We start from the raw sequence: 16,264 nt of genomic DNA, 5'->3' as shown, positions 1-16,264 counted from the left end.
CAAAATGTTAAAGACAGAGTTACCACATGACCCAGCAAATTCCACTCTGATACATACCCGAGAAAAATGAGAACATGTCCACACAAAAACTTGTGCATGACTGTTCATAGCAACATTATTAATAATAGCCAAAAAGTGAAAACAATTCAAATGTCCATCAACTAATGAATAAAGTGTAACATATCCATGAAATGGACTATTCAGCCATTTAGAATAAAGAAATGATATAAACTACAACTTGGATAAAGCTTGAAAACATTATGCTAAATGAAAGAAAACAAAGACAAAAAGTCACATATTGTATGATTTATATATAAAATACCCCAAATGGGAGTTCCCGTCATGGTTCAGCAGTTAGCAAACCCGGCTAGCATCCATGAGCATGCAGGTTCAATCCCTGGCCTTGCTCAGTGGGTTAAGGATCTGGCATTGCCCTGAGCTGTGGCGTAAGTCACAGACGTGGCTCTGATCCCATGTTGCTGTGGCTCTGTTGTAGACCAGCAGCTACAGCTCTGACTCGACCCCTAGCCTGGGAACCTCCACATGCTGCAGGTGCGGCCCTAAAAAGACAAAAAAAATAATAATAATAAAAATTAAAAAATAAAATACCCCAAATGGGCAAATCCATAGAAACAAAAAGGAGATTAGTGTCTAGGCTGCAGGAGATTGGGAGAAAACAAAGAATAACTGCTAACAGATCCTGTTTCCTCTTGGTGCCTAAAGTTTTTCATGTGCAAAACAGATATAACTCAGAGTTCACATTGTGGCACAGCAGAAACGAATTCGATTAGTATCCATGAGGATGAGGGTTTGATCCCTGGCCTCGCTCAGTGAGTCAGGGATCCAGTGTTGCTGTGAGCTGTGGTGTAGGTAGAAAACGAGGCTCGGATCCCGCATTACTGTGGCTATGGTGTAGACCGGCAGCTGTAGCTCCAATTCAACTCCTAACCTGGGAACTTCTACATGCCATGCATATAGCCCTAAAAAGCAAAAAACAAAACAAAAAAAAAAACCCTAGATAAAGCTCTACTGCCTGACAACATCAATAAATATGTATGACGATCTTGGGATTAAGATATGTAAAAGCGAGATATTAAACAAAATATGTATACAAAAGTAAGTACGGACAGGAAATGATACAATGACACAACGCAAATCTGTTACAGAAAGGCTTCTGCAAAGAGCTGTCTACAATTCACATTAGAGCCTCAAATGGTAAAGAAAATTAGAGGGAAGGAGGAAGGTCATTTTAAGATGGGAAAGAATTTGGCAGAAGAAAAAGCATATGATTATTATCAACCTGAAGACTGGAATCATCTCTTACTCATCTTTGTATTTCCCCACAGCACTTAGTACAGGGTATGCCTTCAATAAATGTAGGCTAACTGGATGGGAGTTAACAACAAGAGGCAGATGCCTATGAGTGGATACAGAAAACAATTATGATCCACAGGACTGAGCATCAAAACTAAGAATCGAGGGGTTCCCGTGGTGGCTAAGTGATAACGAACCCAACTAGGATCCATAAGGACTCGGGTTCGATCCCTGGCCTCTCTCAGTGGGTTAAGGATCCAGCACTGTCATGAGCTGCAGTGTAGGTCACAGACACGGCTCGGACCCTAGTCTGGGAACTTTCATATGCTGCGGGTGTGGCTCTAAAAAACAAAACAAAACAAAAAACTAAGAATGGATCAGTGCGGATTATAGCAGGGTAATAATGAGTCCCAGATTCAGTGTCCCTGATTCAGTGTAAACAGAAGTGAATGAAATGATCTGAACTCTAAACACTACAGAAAGGTATAAAAGGCAGCACTGCCGTCACCTGGAATATACATTTATTGTGAACCAATTTTTGTTGTTTTCTCTCACATCCTGTGAGAGTGTGTGATTAATGGCTGCATATATACCAGAACTGATTTAACTGCAACACTGTTATAAAAGTTTATCAAGAGAGGGCAAAAGCACTCATCCTTAGGGCTTGAAAACACAAATGTCACTACCAGTCAAATATGTGATTTGCCTTTTTGACATCTGGAGAAAAAAAAAAAGAACTATTTTATGTCTTAAAAAAAATGCACTCCCCTTCTGGCACAGTGGATTGAAGGATCCTGCGTAGCCACAGAGGGCATATCACAACTGCAGCTCAGATTCAATCCCTGGCCTGGGAACTTCCATACCCTTAAAAAAAGCAAAAAAAAAAAAAAAAGAAAAAAGGAAAGGAAAGAAAGAACGAAAGAAAGATGGAAGGAAGGGAAAAAAAGAAAGACATAAGCAAACCCAACAAAAATGGCATAAATGTTTCCACATGGGTAAGTCTTAAAATGCATTATGAACCATTTAACTAAGAAACTGGTGGCAAAAAAAGGTGGTTATCTCAGACTGTACACTGGTGGGGAATCAGGGAGCCTGGACTAAAAGCCTGATCTAACAGGGAAAATGGCCCTCCCACTCAACATTTCAATGTTAGAGGATCTCTTCCCGGCCTTCAAGCCCTGTCTTCATTCCTACATCTACACAGAGCTTTCATTCACTGCAGTTACTCAGCACCACCATCGTAGTCGGGCGCAGGGCTAAGTGAAGGGAATACTACAGCACGGTCTCGGTCATCAAAAAGTTCACCCCCGCCCACCCACCCCACCTCCCCAGCAAGATTTGCAAACGAACAGTTACTCCACAAAGTGATCATCTATACTTCTGAAAGAAAGCAGAGGCAGGACTGAGTAATAACTGAGTTGAGTCTTAAAAGGTGGGGCAGCCCATTTCAGCAAACAGAAGGGCGTGGTAAAAGGAACAGGGCAGAGCCGGAATCTGTTTGAGACGCAGAGAAGCTGGTGGCGTGAGAACGTCGCACAGCAAGTGATAGGATGGGGTCGGGGGGGATCTCGAAGTTGCCGGTGGAGCCAGAGGCCGGGCCTTGGGAGGGAGAGGCCCGCCGCCTCCTTGGGCCCATTCCCCGCCGTCGGTTCCAGACCAGCCCACCCCCGCTCCAAGCCCCGTGACAAGCCGAGCAAACTCCGCGAGGAGGCGGTGCGACCAGGGGTGGAAACAACCCCAGACCCCGAGATCCCAGACGCTGCCCGGCTAGCTGTCCGCACCTTGCCAAGTAGTCGTCTCAGACCCTCGCTGTCGAACTCCATGTCCACCCGGGACCGCGAGGACGGTTCTGCGACCCCAGCTCCCAGTCTCCTTACACACCTTCCCTGGACGGCGGCCGCCGAGGACCAAACTTCCCGACCGGTCCAAGGCCCCGCCCCTTCCCAGACTCGAAAGTTCACTTGTGTCCAATGCCCCAGGCTCGCCCAGGCTCCGCCTGGAGTCTGACCACCGCTCCACCCTGATCGCCGTCAGAAACGCGTGAGCGCCGAGAGGACCACGACCCAGCTTGCTGGAAAGGAAACTTGGGGACATCTGTGAAGAGAGGAATAGGAAGTCCAAGGAGGAGCAGGAAAGGAGGTAGAAGTTATTGGCACTGTTCTGGGAGAGTTTCGAAAAGGTGATGTTAAATACAGCGCAGTAGGGAGAAAGAGCAAGACCCCAAATTGTGGTTGGATTTAGGAAGGAAGAGGTAATGGAACTTAAAAAGCAAAATTTCGGGGGGCTAGAAAGGCAGACGGAGGCAGCAGGAGTCTTGTCAGAACTGGGAGATAAGACAGCTGAGTGAGGGTGATGCAGCATTGCCGGGAGGGGTTGCCTTTTGCAGGGGAGGGGTGAGCGGAGCATAACCAGGTTGGTGGCAGACAGAGGAAAAAGTTAGCTGTCAAAAAGAGTTTGAAAACGAAAGGAAAGTAAATTGGTGGATAAGGTCGTCTGGAGAAGGAAAAAACAAAAAGATGCAATTTGCTGGCTTTCTTTGGTCTCCTTGAGTCAGTTACTTACCTGCTTTGCATCCCTGGCTTGAGCCAGTGTGCCTACAAAGTCCCCAGGGGCTGGCTGTTTTAACTGTTTGAGAGGTTGGGTGGGATGGAGGGTGATTATAGTTATAGGAAGAGCCAGAGATAGGAATGCTGTGACTCCATTAGGAGAAGAAAGTGAAAGGCTGGAAGGAGCACCTACTAATTCAGCAAACTTTTGTTGAGCCTTGGCTATTTGCTAGATATTGTTGGGGAGGAAGAAATTTTCCTCTACTCTTCTGGGTTCTTCTGGCTGATCTAAGAATGAAATTGACAGGAGGTAATAACAAGAGAAAATTAAACAAAAGTTCATAACACTGTATACTTGGGAGAGACCCAGGAGAACTGAGTAACTGGCCGAAATGGCAGAAGCCCTCACCATAAATACCACCTTCAGCAAAAGGCAAGAGAGGACATTGGGGGCCTTGTTTTGTCTCATTTTATCATGGTCTGAGTGACCCTTCCTGATGTTGGTGTTCTGAGAGATTGTTTATATCCAGCAGGAGACAGCAGGAGCCAGGCTGTGAGGGTCAGGTCAGCTTCTAACAAGCCTAAGACCTAGCTGGCTCAGTTCAGTTTCCAGACGTCAGAGGCTGCTTTTTTTCTCTCTCAGGCTTTTGCCCTGAGAGAAAGAGGAAGCCACTGGAGGGTTTTAAACAGAGGAGTGACACAATCTGACTGAGTTATAAAAGACTAAGTCTGACTACTGTGTTGTGAAGAGACTGCGGTGTGTGTGGTGGGGCAAGAGTCAAAGCTGGGAGACAAGGTAGGAGACGAGAAGCTTGAAGGATAAGAGGCCTGTTAAGAGCACCTCAGCCAGATCCAACAAACCTCAGAAACCATGGAACGTCCAGGGATTCTAAGATCTAACAGATCCTGTCTGAAATCCATTAATCAAGAACAAGCTATCAAGTTAGAGTAAGGCCCGAGCAAATGTCTTCAATCTTTTATGAAAGAACCTTTTGTGGGAGAGACGTTTCATCCGAGCCACCAATTCTCTTCTGGTTTAATCACTGTGAATGAATTACAGGCACTATGAAGACTTCATGCCCGTGTGTGTGTGTGTGTGTATGAGAGACTTCATGCCTGCATGCGCATTTGTGTGTGTGTGTAGCTGTCTTTTCCTATGTAGAAGGTACATTGTTATGTGCTTTATTGCAGTTAATTTTTATAAAACCCTATGACTTAGATGGAATTATCATTATCTCAGGTTTACTGATGAGCAAGCTGAGGGTTAGTGAAGTATTGCTTATGTCCTTGTTTCTCTGATCCTGTCAAATAAGAGATGTATTACTTGTTTTGAGGGAGAAAAGCTTACAAAATTAAATATATATATGTACACATCGATTTTAACATTTATAGCTATTTGAAAAGAGCATGAATGTAAAAAGGGTACACTTTAAAATAGAGGCTATCTGGTATAATCGGCCCTATTTTACACATAGGGAAACAAAGACTCAAATGTTTGCAGAAGGTGGTGTCAGAGACCATGTTCCTAATGTTCTGTGCATTGTGCTGCCTCTCACTCTGTGTGAAATTGTGTTGAAATTTTGTGGTTAATAAGCTCTAGGACACTGGAATTCTGTACCTATATGTGCTTAATCATCAGAGGAAGACTATGCCGCAGAAACATTGGCTGACTGCCAGTATGACCCACCCTCATCTCCTGTAACTGGTGCTTTTAGATCCTATCAACCTACCAGGCTGAAACATTTACTCTTCCCCAAGCATGCGAGTCTTGCTTGCTTCCTGCCTTAGTACCTGACTGGGTTTTTTTTTTTTTTTTTTTTTAGAGTCATACCCATGGCATGTGGAAGTTCCCAGGCTAGGGGTCACATTGGAGCTACAGCCGCCGACCTACACCACAGCCACAGCAACGTGGGATTGGAGCTGTGTCTGCAACCTACACCACAGCTCATGGCAATGCCAAGTCCTTAACTCACTGAGTGAGGCCAGGGATCGAACCTGCATGCTCATGGATCCTAGTCGGGTTGGTTAACTGCTGAGCTAGGATGGGAACCCCATGACTGGGGTATTTTTTATTGTCCTGCTGTACCTGTCTACCTCCATCTGCATCCCTCTTTCTGTCCCCTCTAGCTGAAGCCCTGTCAGATAGTGATCAAATCTCAATTATCTCTATGTTCCCAAAGCCTAGGGTGCTTGAATTGATGCATGTCTTCTTTCTTCTAATGTTCGGTAAAGCAGATAAAAAATAAGCCTTCAATAGAAAGTTTACTGAGTGAATGAAAGTGTAAGGTGACCTAAGCCATAAGGAGAAGATGATGTAGGTATAGTATACTGGTTCTCAGACCTGAGTTTCAAGCTTTTCAAAAAAAAAAAAAAAAAAAAGCATATATAGGAGTTCCCGTCATGGTGCAGTGGTTAACGAATCCAACTAGGAACCATGAGGTTTCGGGTTCCATCTCTGGCCTCGCTCAGTGGTTTGGGGATCTGGCATTGCCATGATTTGTGGTGTGGGTTGCAGATGCAGCTCGGGTCCCCCGTTACTGTGGCTCTGGCGTAGGCCGGTGGCTGCAGCTCCGATTAGACCCCTAGCTCAGGAACCTCCATATGCCGCGGGAGTGGCTCAAGAAAAGGCAAAAAGACAAAAAATAAAATTAAATTTAAAAAAATATATATATATATGTTGACAGGAGTTCTCTTGTGGTTCCGTGGGTTAAGGATCTGGCATTGCCACTGCAGTGGCTCAGGTACAACACACCCAGAAATGACAGAGATGACAGATTTGCAGACAGGATTCTTTTTTTTTTGTCTTTTTTGTTGTTGTTGTTGTTGTTGCTATTTCTTGGGCCGCTCCCGCGGCATATGGAGGTTCCCAGGCTAGGGGTCGAATTGGAGCCTTAGCCACCGGCCTACGCCAGAGCCACAGCAATGCGGGATCCGAGCCGCGTCTGCAACCTACACCACAGCTCACGGCAACGCCGGATCGTTAACCCACTGAGCAAGGGCAGGGACCGAACCTGCAACCTCATGGTTCCTAGTCGGATTCGTTAACCACTGCGCCACGACGGGAACTCCAAGGATTCTTAAAATCTTTAGTATCAATCTCATAAAAAGGCTTAAGGATGTCAAGGATAACATGAACATGATGTGGAGAAAAATGAAAATTAAAAAAAGAAATTGAGGAGTTCCCGTTGTGGTGCAGCTGAAACGAATCCAACTAGTATCTGTGTGGATGTGGATTCCGTCGCTGGAATGGACATAGCTCAGATAGCTCAGATCCAACCCCTAGCCTAGGAACCTCCATAGCCCACGGGTTTGGCCCTAAAAAAGCACACAAGCAAGCAAGAAAGAAACTCAGGAGTTCCTGTCGTGGCACAGTGGTTAACGAATCTGACTAGGAACCATGAGGTTGCAGGTTCAATCCTAGCCTGGGAACCTCCATATGCCACGGGAGCCGCCCTAGAAAAGGCAAAAAGATTTAAAAAAAAGAAAGAAAGAAACTGAACTTCTAGAGATGAAAAATACAACATCAAATTAAAAATACACTGTATGGGATTAACAGAAGATTAGAAGATTAGGGGGAAAGAAGAGTGAATTTGAAAAAGACAGCAATGGAAACTATTGAAAATGAAATACAAGAAGAAAAAAAAAAACGGAGTACCAGCAAGCCGTGGGATGTTATCACACCACTTCCTGGTCTAGTATGTACATAATGGAGGTCATGGAAAGGGAAAGGAGGGGACAGAAAAATATTTGAAGAAACAGTAGCCAACCATTTTTCCAATTTGATGAAAACCATAAACCCAGATTCAAGAAGTTCACCAAACCTCAGACAGAAGAAACATACAGAAAATTACACAAAGCCACCTCAAAATAAAATTGCTGAAAATTAGTGATAGAGAATTTTTTTTTTTGGTCTTTTTGTCTTTTTGCTATTTCTTGGGCCGCTCCCGCGGCATATGGAGGGTCCCAGGCTAGGGGTCCAATCGGAGCTGTGGCCACCGGCCTACACCAGAGCCACAGCAACGTGGGATCCGAGCCTCGTCTGCAACCTACACCACAGCTCACGGCAACGCCGGATCGTTAACCCACTGAGCAAGGGCAGGGACTGAACCCGCAACCTCATGGTTCCTAGTCAGATTTGTTAACCACTACGCCACGACGGGAACTCCAGTGATAGAGAAATTTTTAAACAGGCACTTTCTATGTGATCCAGCAATGCCCCTCTTGGGATTTACCCTAGAAAAATTAAAATTTATGTTCCCTTAAAAAAAACCCTCACACAAATATTTATAACATTTCTATTCAAAATAGCCCCAAACTAGGAACAACCCTAATGTTCTTTGACAGGTAAATTGATCAACTGATTCATCCATACAATGGAATAATATTCAGTAAAACAAAACTATTGTACAATGTGAGTGAATCACAGAAGCATTGATGCTAAGTGAAAGAAGCTTCTGATTCCATTTATATTAAGTTCTGGAAAATGCAAAAGCAGATCAGTGGTTGCCAGAGGCCAAGGGGTTCGGGGTTGGGGATCAACTATAAAGGGGCACAGGGAACTTTGAGATTATCACAACTTTTTCTATCCTGATCGTGGTGGTAGTTGCAAGAGGGACACTTTTTTAAGAAAAAAAATGCATCCACTGTACACTAAAAATTGAGTGTGCTTTATCATATGTAATTTCTACCTCAATAAAACATATTAGAAACAAAAAAAGGCATGTGTTTAGATTTTTTTATCAGTTGACCCAGGAAGATGTCCATGATGAGTGATTATAGGAGAAAAGCAAGTAGTATATGGTAGCATATGGAGTATGACCACCTTTAATAAAACAACACGAAAAAAACCCTCTATATCCCTCTATATGTTTAGTGATGTTAGCAAGCTTGTGGCGAAGTCTTTGGCAGAATAAAACACACTAGGCTGGTAAAATTTGTTACATCATGGGGCTGAGAAAATTGGGAAGGGTATTACATTTTTCTTCATAAATTTTTGGATTTACTAGGTTTTACAGTGAGCACCTACTATTTCCATAATTTAAAAATAATGAGTTCCCCTTTTGGCTCAGCAGATTAAGATCCTGTCTAGTATCCATGAGGATCCTGGTTCAATCCTTGGCCTCTCTCAGTAGGTTGAGGATCTGGCGTTGCAAGCTGAGGCGTAAGTCGCAGATGCTACTTGGATCTGGCACTGCTATGATATTGACCGGCAGCAGCAGCTCCAATTTGACCCCTCACCTGGGAACTTCCATATGCCATGGGTACAGCCCTAAAAAAAAAAATAATAATAGTAGTAATAATAATGGAAATAAAAGGGATATAAAAATAATAGGTAGATGGGTATGTAGGAAGAACTCAGGTGGAGGGAGGGTTCCACCATGTCAGTGCAAGGAGATGAAAGGGATCAAGATGAGGTCATTAAACCTGACCAAAAAGATCTTTGGTAACCTCTAAGAGAGCATCGAAGTAGTAGAGTGAAGGCAGAAGTCAGAATGTGATGCATGGGAGAAAGGTGTGGATTGGAAAGAAAGGCTTTGGGTGTGGACCACTTGTTAGGAAGTCTGGTCATAAAAGGAAATTAAGAAACAGGACAGTTAGGAAGGGAGCCCCAGCATCAGTTGGAGGTTTTTGAGAGGAGAGGACAAGGATACTTGTGGCTTGGAGTTTCCGTCGTGACGCAGTGGTTAACGAATCCGACTAGGAACCATGAGGTTGCGGGTTCAGTCCCTGCCCTTGCTCAGTGGGTTAAGGATCCGGCGTTGCTGTGAGCTGTGGTGTAGGTTGCAGACGCGGCTCGGATCCTGAGTTGCTGTGGCTCTGGCGTAGGCCGGTGGCTACAGCTCCGATTGGACCCCTAGCCTGGGAACCTCCATATGCCACAGAAGCGGCCCAAAGAAATAGCAAAAAGACAAAAAAAAAAAAAAAAAGACACTTGTGGCTTCTTGAAGAGCGAGAAAAGAGAACCGGTGGACAGGAACTGACCAAAGGAGTTCAAAATCGGTGAAATGATGGTGAGAGAGTCCTTGAGATCGGAGGGGAGGGGATGTGGGACAGAAATAGAGATTTCTCATTTCCTTAGAATTCAGTTTGTCCCATTCACAGCTGTCATAGACGTAGACACACACCTTTCCCAATCCCAGTTTCTAGTCTAAAGAGCCCAACTTCCTAACAGGCAACGAAGCCCTGATCCGCAGCTCAGCTGTGTCACCTAGAGCAGGTCCCTTAGGCTCTGTAAGCCTCAGTTTTCTCATTAGTAAAATGGGATAAATAATAGTACCTACCACATATTGTTGCTACAAGATAACACACACAAAGAGCTTAGTTCACTGCCCAGCTACTAGTCTGGGGGTTGTCTCTCTGGCAGAGTGGAGTCTGGGCTGTATGGTCTGTGATGTCACAATGCCTCACTAGACTCCAGCTTCTCCACGAGGGAGTTGCAGATCCTTAGGAGCTAAGGACTGGAACGGACATGAGAGACCTCTACCAACTGAGGGTTGCCAAGCGTACTCCTTTGCCAAGATCCTGGTGACTAGGCTTTCACTGTGCAATTGTGTCTTAGAAATTGTTTTACTTGGTATCATGATCGTTCTCAGCTGGATGCTCTTTGTTGGATTTGCCTGTTACATGGGCACGTTTCCAGAGTTCATGGTAAGTGATGACCCTGCCTCTTAATCCCTGGTAGTCAGTTCTGGCTCTGACTACTCTCCCAGCTGGGGTATCTGACCCAACAGGAAAGATAATTAAGATCTCACTACTACTTAGAGATCAGGAGGTGGTGGGAACCAAGTTTAGTTTCCCAGGCTTCTTCTCATCCCATTAGGATGTCTTTAAGGCTTTTCCCCTCCACTTGGGTACAAAACATCACTTATTTCAAAGCACTATGGAATTTATACAGGGTCTGCTGGAGATGGTGCCCGACTTCCAGATTTCAGGCTAAGTGGATCAGTGGTTGCTGAGAGGAAAGGGAATGTGGACACTGGTGGGAGCTTCGGCAGCGCTTCCAGTCACATACAGAGGCATTTACCTCCTGGGCTAACCCATCAGGCCAGCTCTGCCTTTAAATTTCTTTCTGTCTCAGCCTCCAACTCTGAAGTGGAAAGAGAGGTGGGCTGTTCAGGAAAGCAAAGCGCACCCGAGGAGCCAGACTTTGGATGAAGATCTGCAACTGTGAGTGGGCGTGACGTTCTGCTGGGCTGACTTCCTCCCATTCAAGAGAACTTGGTGGCACCCTGCAATCTCAGTGGAAAGTTTACATTCCTCTGGAAAATAAACTGTGGAAAGGGAAAGAATTTGGGGAGCACTGCTGACAGCAGGCCAAGGTTCAAAGCTTTGTTAATAACCATACCTCATGGTTATTCTTTCAAACATTGTTCCATCTATAAACTTAGTTTCTCTGTGCAAACTCTATAATAAATGGGACCAGCACTTTTTTTTTTGTCTTTTTGCCTTTTCTAGGGCTGCACCTGAGGCATATGGAGGTTCCCAGGCTAGGGGTCTAATCAGAGCTGTAGCCACCAGCCTATGCCAGAGCCACAGCAACGCAGGATCCGAGCCACGTCTGCAACCTACACTACAGCTCACGGCAATGCCGGATCCTCAACCCACTGAGCAAGGCCAGGGACCGAACCCGCAACTTCATGGTTCCTAGTTGGATTTGTTAACCACTGAGCCACAATGGGAACTCCAGGACCTTTAATGCACCCTTCAGCAGATTCTAAAATTGGAGTTAACATAAATCTGAGCTCAAGTCCTAACTTTGCAACTTTCTAGCCATGTAACCTTGGGAGAGTTTAATCTTTCTGCACCTCAGTTTCTTCATCTATATAATGGAGATATTCCAATATGCTCTGGTTTTGTGAGGATTACATTTGTGTAAAGCATTTAATGCAAAGTTTGACAATTAGCATTTAATCAATGCTGATTTAACAACTAGGCAAAATAATGAACCCGTCAATAAAGAGTGACCTCAATGACCTCAACTATTTACCCAAGGCCACACAAACCAACCCATTTGTGAAGCTGGGGTGCAAGCATAGATCTTTTGCACTCATTCCACTAAACTGCCAAGAGGAGACATTGGTAGCAGTGTCTCTTTAGCAAAAAAAAAAAAAAAAATCTCCTGGTTTTCTTGAATCCCACCCCATGTCTTTTAGGCCAGTTTTCTCAGAGAGGTTCCCATTGTTAAAGAAATTTAACTCTGAGACTCTCACTTGTATGCTGATTACAGGTTTTCTTGGAAGCTTCTCCAGAAGGCAGGGCTATCAAGTCCCCGGCCCAGGGATAAGAGGAATGAAGCATGATGGAGGTTCTTTTTCCCTCCATCTGCTCTGGAAGTTCTGTTGTTATTGGCCCAACAGTCAGACCTCTGTGGGGCGGGGATGTGGAGGGGGGCACTGGGCTCTGGTTTACCTTAAGCCACTGCCGCAGTGTGATCCTGACCAAACCACTGAAACTATTTTGTGCCTTGGTTTCTTCAGCTATGAAATAAGCAAAACAGCCCATCTTCCTTCTCTTCCCTTCTCAGCAAAGTTGGAAGCTTCCCCTGCATGATGAGCATTTAACTGTGCCAGTTGGCGAAGTGCAAGATTTTTCTTCTTTGACTATCCTAATAATGTTTAAGTCATTGCTCATAGTATACTTATCCAGTCACTCCTCCAGTTAACCCAGGATGTGTTTCGTTTTGTACAGAGCAATGTTTTCTGCTTGCTGATTTCATAAAGCAAGTAGTCAAAATTTTGGCAGGTGATGCATTAATAAAGATATGAAACCAGGAAGTTCCCATTGTGGCTCAGTGGATTAAGAACCCAACTGGTATCCATAAGGATTAAGATTCGATCCCTGGCTCAGTGGGTTAAGTACCCAGCTGTGGCATACATAGACTGGCAGCTGTGGCTCTGATTTGACCCCTAGCCCGGGAGCTTCCATATGCCACAGATGCAGCTGTTAAAAAAAAAAAAATGATATGACGACAGCTAGGTACTAACCACACAAAGCCATCAAAGAGAGGACCTTTCTGAGAAGGGTACTTTAGCCCCTACATACCTGACATCCTGGCCAACTGTTTCATAGCTACTCACTCTGACTGGTCTCCGAGGTCACAGCTGATGTCACAATTGGTGTCTGATCTCTAGCCATGGTGAGCCATTTCAGATCAGACTAGACCCGGAGCTCCTCAGCCAGGAGCTATCATGCTGGGCCATCCACCATCTGGTCTTGAGTGAAGACAGCCCAGGTTCCAGGACTCGGGGAATAGAACACCACGCTTTCAGAACGGCCTCTTTTCCCTTGCATACCCCACCAGCTGAGCAAGAAGCCCCGCAATGATCGTTGTCTTATGGATGCTTCTCATTGCAGGGACAATGTGGAAGGGATATAAGTATCCCCCCGGAGGGGTAAGTGTGCCTTCATCTTTGTTCTCTATTCCCACTTTGAAATCTATTTCCTGGGATAAATGAACGAAGCATCACAAAACTCACAGTAACTTTCAATAAAGAAAAGCAGATACTCTCTTCCTTATTAAAAGTTACTGTGAGGCTACTTACCTCTGTTGTTATACACTACCTAGCTATCTAGAGTGGTCGGTTTCCTCTGTGACGTGATCTTTTATACATCTTTTATCCTAAGAATCTTTACTCTCTTTAAGTTCTTCTATGTCTTTCAAAGAAACTAAGGTATAGAGGTAAAGCTATTTCAGGCCTGGAGTCAAAGCTGTCTGATGGGAGTGACCTCGTCTCGTGCCTTCAACACCACTTCTTAAATAGGCCCACACCAGCACCCACACTCAACTGTCCCTCGTCAAGTAAACACTGGTCTGTAAAACAGCTCTGGCAAATGTCTCTTTCCTCTCTCCTGTTAGAACTTGGATGTTTGTCTTTCCTCTGCCTCTCTCTCTCTTTTGGTTTGTTTGTTTGCTTTAGGGCTGCCCCTGCAGCATATGCAAGTTCCCAGGCTAGGGGTCAAATGAGAGCTGCAGCTGCCAGCCTAGACCACAACAGCCACAGCAACTTGGGATCCAAGCTGCCTCTGGAACCTACATCACAGCTCACGGCCAACTGGATCCTTGACCTACTGAGTGAGGCCAGGGATGCAACCAGCATCCTCATGGATACTAGTCGGGTTCATTTCCGCTGCACCACAACGGGAACTCCTCCTCTGCCTTTCGTGAACTCTTACACAGGCTAAGCCCCTGTGGCAACTGGGTTCAGGGGCATTAGGTGAGACAGAATTGGCACTGCTACCCCCACCTGCCCTTGGGAAGGAGGGTAGTTAGCTCAGCCCCACACCCTGGCAAACACTAGGTAAGACCCACCTGACACACTTTTTTCCCCTCAGACCCCGGTGGAAGTAAGCAAAGATGATCCTGGTGAAGTAATGCAGCTCTGAAGCTTTCCTGACCAGCTATACGGTTCCTGCTGTTGCTTTCACATAAAGTAATTGCACATTATTTTGTCACATTTAATGTAAGAAGTTGTCACGCTTTTAAAGATGAATGAAGAATTGGTATTCTGTTAGCTTAAAACAGGGAGCTGGAGGGTGGGGAGGGAGTTGGGTGGATGGGAGTGATTGGGTCCCCTCTGTTTCATAGTCTCTAAGACTGACATTAAGACTAAGATACCTAGTTCAGTTTGTTCCCTATTCTGTGCCCTTGTGGATAGAAATTCACTGTTTCTATATAATGCTTTCTCCTGGGTCCTGGGTCCAGGGTCCAGGGCTGAAAAAAATGTTACAGAAAGGGTTAGAGATCACAGCAACTTTAAGCCTATTCTTTGGGGGGTTTTATTTCTCTGTGGCCTTTTCACAGCCATCATTAAGAACCCAAAACTTGCACTATGTGGGGAAAGACATTTTAATATTTGGTGCTAGAGGAGTTCCCAAAAAGGTTCAGTGGTTAATGAACCTTACTAGTATCCATGAGGATGCGGGTTCCATCTCTGGCCTTGCTCAGTGGGTTAAGGGTCTGGTGTTGCCATGAGCTGTGGTGTAGGTTGCAGATGCTGCTTGGATCCCACGTTGCTGTGGTTGTGGTGTAGGCTGGCAGCTACAGCTCTGATTTGACCCCTAGCCTGGGAACCTCCCTGTGCTGAGCTTACGGCCCTAAAAAGACAAAAGAAAAAAAAAAAGGTGCTAGATACTACACTATACATTATTTCAATCCTTATAGTAACCTTAGCTTCATTTTACAAAGTGTCAAAAATGTTGAGAGGTGTAACTAACCCACACGGTTCTGGGTAGCAAAGTCAAGCCTAAGATCCAGGCCTTCTCTTTGGCATGTTGTTTTTTGTTTTGTTTTGTTTTGTTTGTCTTTTTGCTATTTCTTTGGGCCGCTCCCACGGCATATGGAGCTTCCCAGGCTAGGGGTTGAATCGGAGCTGTAGCCACCGGCCTACGCCAGAGCCACAGCAACGCGGGATCAGAGCCGCGTCTGCAACCTACATCACAGCTCACGGCAACGCCGGATCCTTAACCCACTGAGCAAGGGCAGGGACCAAACCCGCAACCTCATGGTTCCTAGTTGGACTCGTTAACCACTGCGCCACGACGGGAACCCCTGTTTGGCATGTTTTTAAGTGCCAAGGAAGAGCCAAACAAGTGTGACTGGGTTAGCCAAGATTTTGACTACCTCTTGGCTCAAATGTCTTCCACCTGAATAGCCAAGAAGTGGTCTTTCCTTTTCGCAGTGGCTGCTGCTGACACAGGCAGCATGTTAGAAACAAAAGCTTAACTGCTCAGTCCTCAAGTTTGAGTTTATGAGACCGAGGATGGGAACCTAAGTATAAGACCCACACAATTAATCTAAGTATCTGACCTAGGGTATTCCTAGTAAGCCCCCTAAAAGTGGTTTGGAGCTTTCTGACCCTAGGAGAGGAAGAAAACCTAATAGGAGCAAATAAAAATAAAGTATATGGAACTGTTCCCGTTGCTTGGGGATGATTAATAGTTTCATTATTCAAGAGTGCACCCTTACCAGCAAAGTACATCTTTTGGTTATGTAAACAGCATTTTGTTGAAGACCATTTGGTATATGTCTACTATTTTAAGTGGTTCTAAGTACTGAATGGATTACTTTTTCTAATAGAGAAGTGAATTCAAAATTCATAAGGAGTTCCCACTGCGGTGCAGTGGGTTAAAAATCCGATGTAGGGGCCTGGGTTATGGGTTCCATCCCCAGACCTGCATGGTGAAATCCTGCACAGGATCTGGCGTTGCTGAATCTGCGGCTCAGATTCAATCCCTGGCTTGGCAACTTCCACATGCTGCATACGGCCATCAAAGAAATTCATAAGCGGAGGTCCTGTCGTGGCGCAGTGGAAACAAATCTGACCAGCATCCATGAGGACGCTCATGTAGGCTGGTGGCTAGAGCTGATTCAACCCGAGGCCTGGGAACCTCCATATGCCGCTGGT

General features: G+C 45.1%; 1 protein-coding gene and 1 long non-coding RNA gene across 3 annotated transcripts in view; one reads left to right on the top strand and one right to left on the bottom strand.

Moving 5' to 3' along the window:
• Positions 1 to 3,255, bottom strand: part of UEVLD (UEV and lactate/malate dehyrogenase domains) — a 51,284-nt gene extending 48,029 nt beyond the window's left edge. The window contains exon 1 of one of the 2 annotated variants that reach the window (XM_047776152.1): positions 3,096 to 3,255. Coding sequence is in view for 1 of the 2 variants with exons in the window: in XM_047776153.1 (XP_047632109.1) it covers positions 3,096 to 3,137 (42 nt within the window). In the remaining variant the exon portion in view is untranslated. The remainder of the gene's footprint in view (positions 1 to 3,095) is intronic. The other variant, XM_047776153.1, reaches the window with a different exon arrangement.
• A 6,500-nt stretch (positions 3,256 to 9,755) lies between these two features.
• On the top strand, positions 9,756 to 14,750 carry LOC125125316 (uncharacterized). Its single transcript, XR_007134406.1, has 3 exons — positions 9,756 to 11,027; positions 13,215 to 13,252; positions 14,193 to 14,750. It is a non-coding gene; the product is annotated as an uncharacterized LOC125125316 (long non-coding RNA).
• The last annotated feature ends 1,514 nt before the right edge of the window (positions 14,751 to 16,264 follow it).

This window comes from Phacochoerus africanus, chromosome 4 (genome assembly GCF_016906955.1).
Source record: "Phacochoerus africanus isolate WHEZ1 chromosome 4, ROS_Pafr_v1, whole genome shotgun sequence".
Lineage (NCBI taxonomy): Eukaryota > Metazoa > Chordata > Mammalia > Artiodactyla > Suidae > Phacochoerus > Phacochoerus africanus.
Note: the sequence above shows the minus strand (reverse complement) of the source record. Positions and strands in the feature narration are given on the sequence as shown.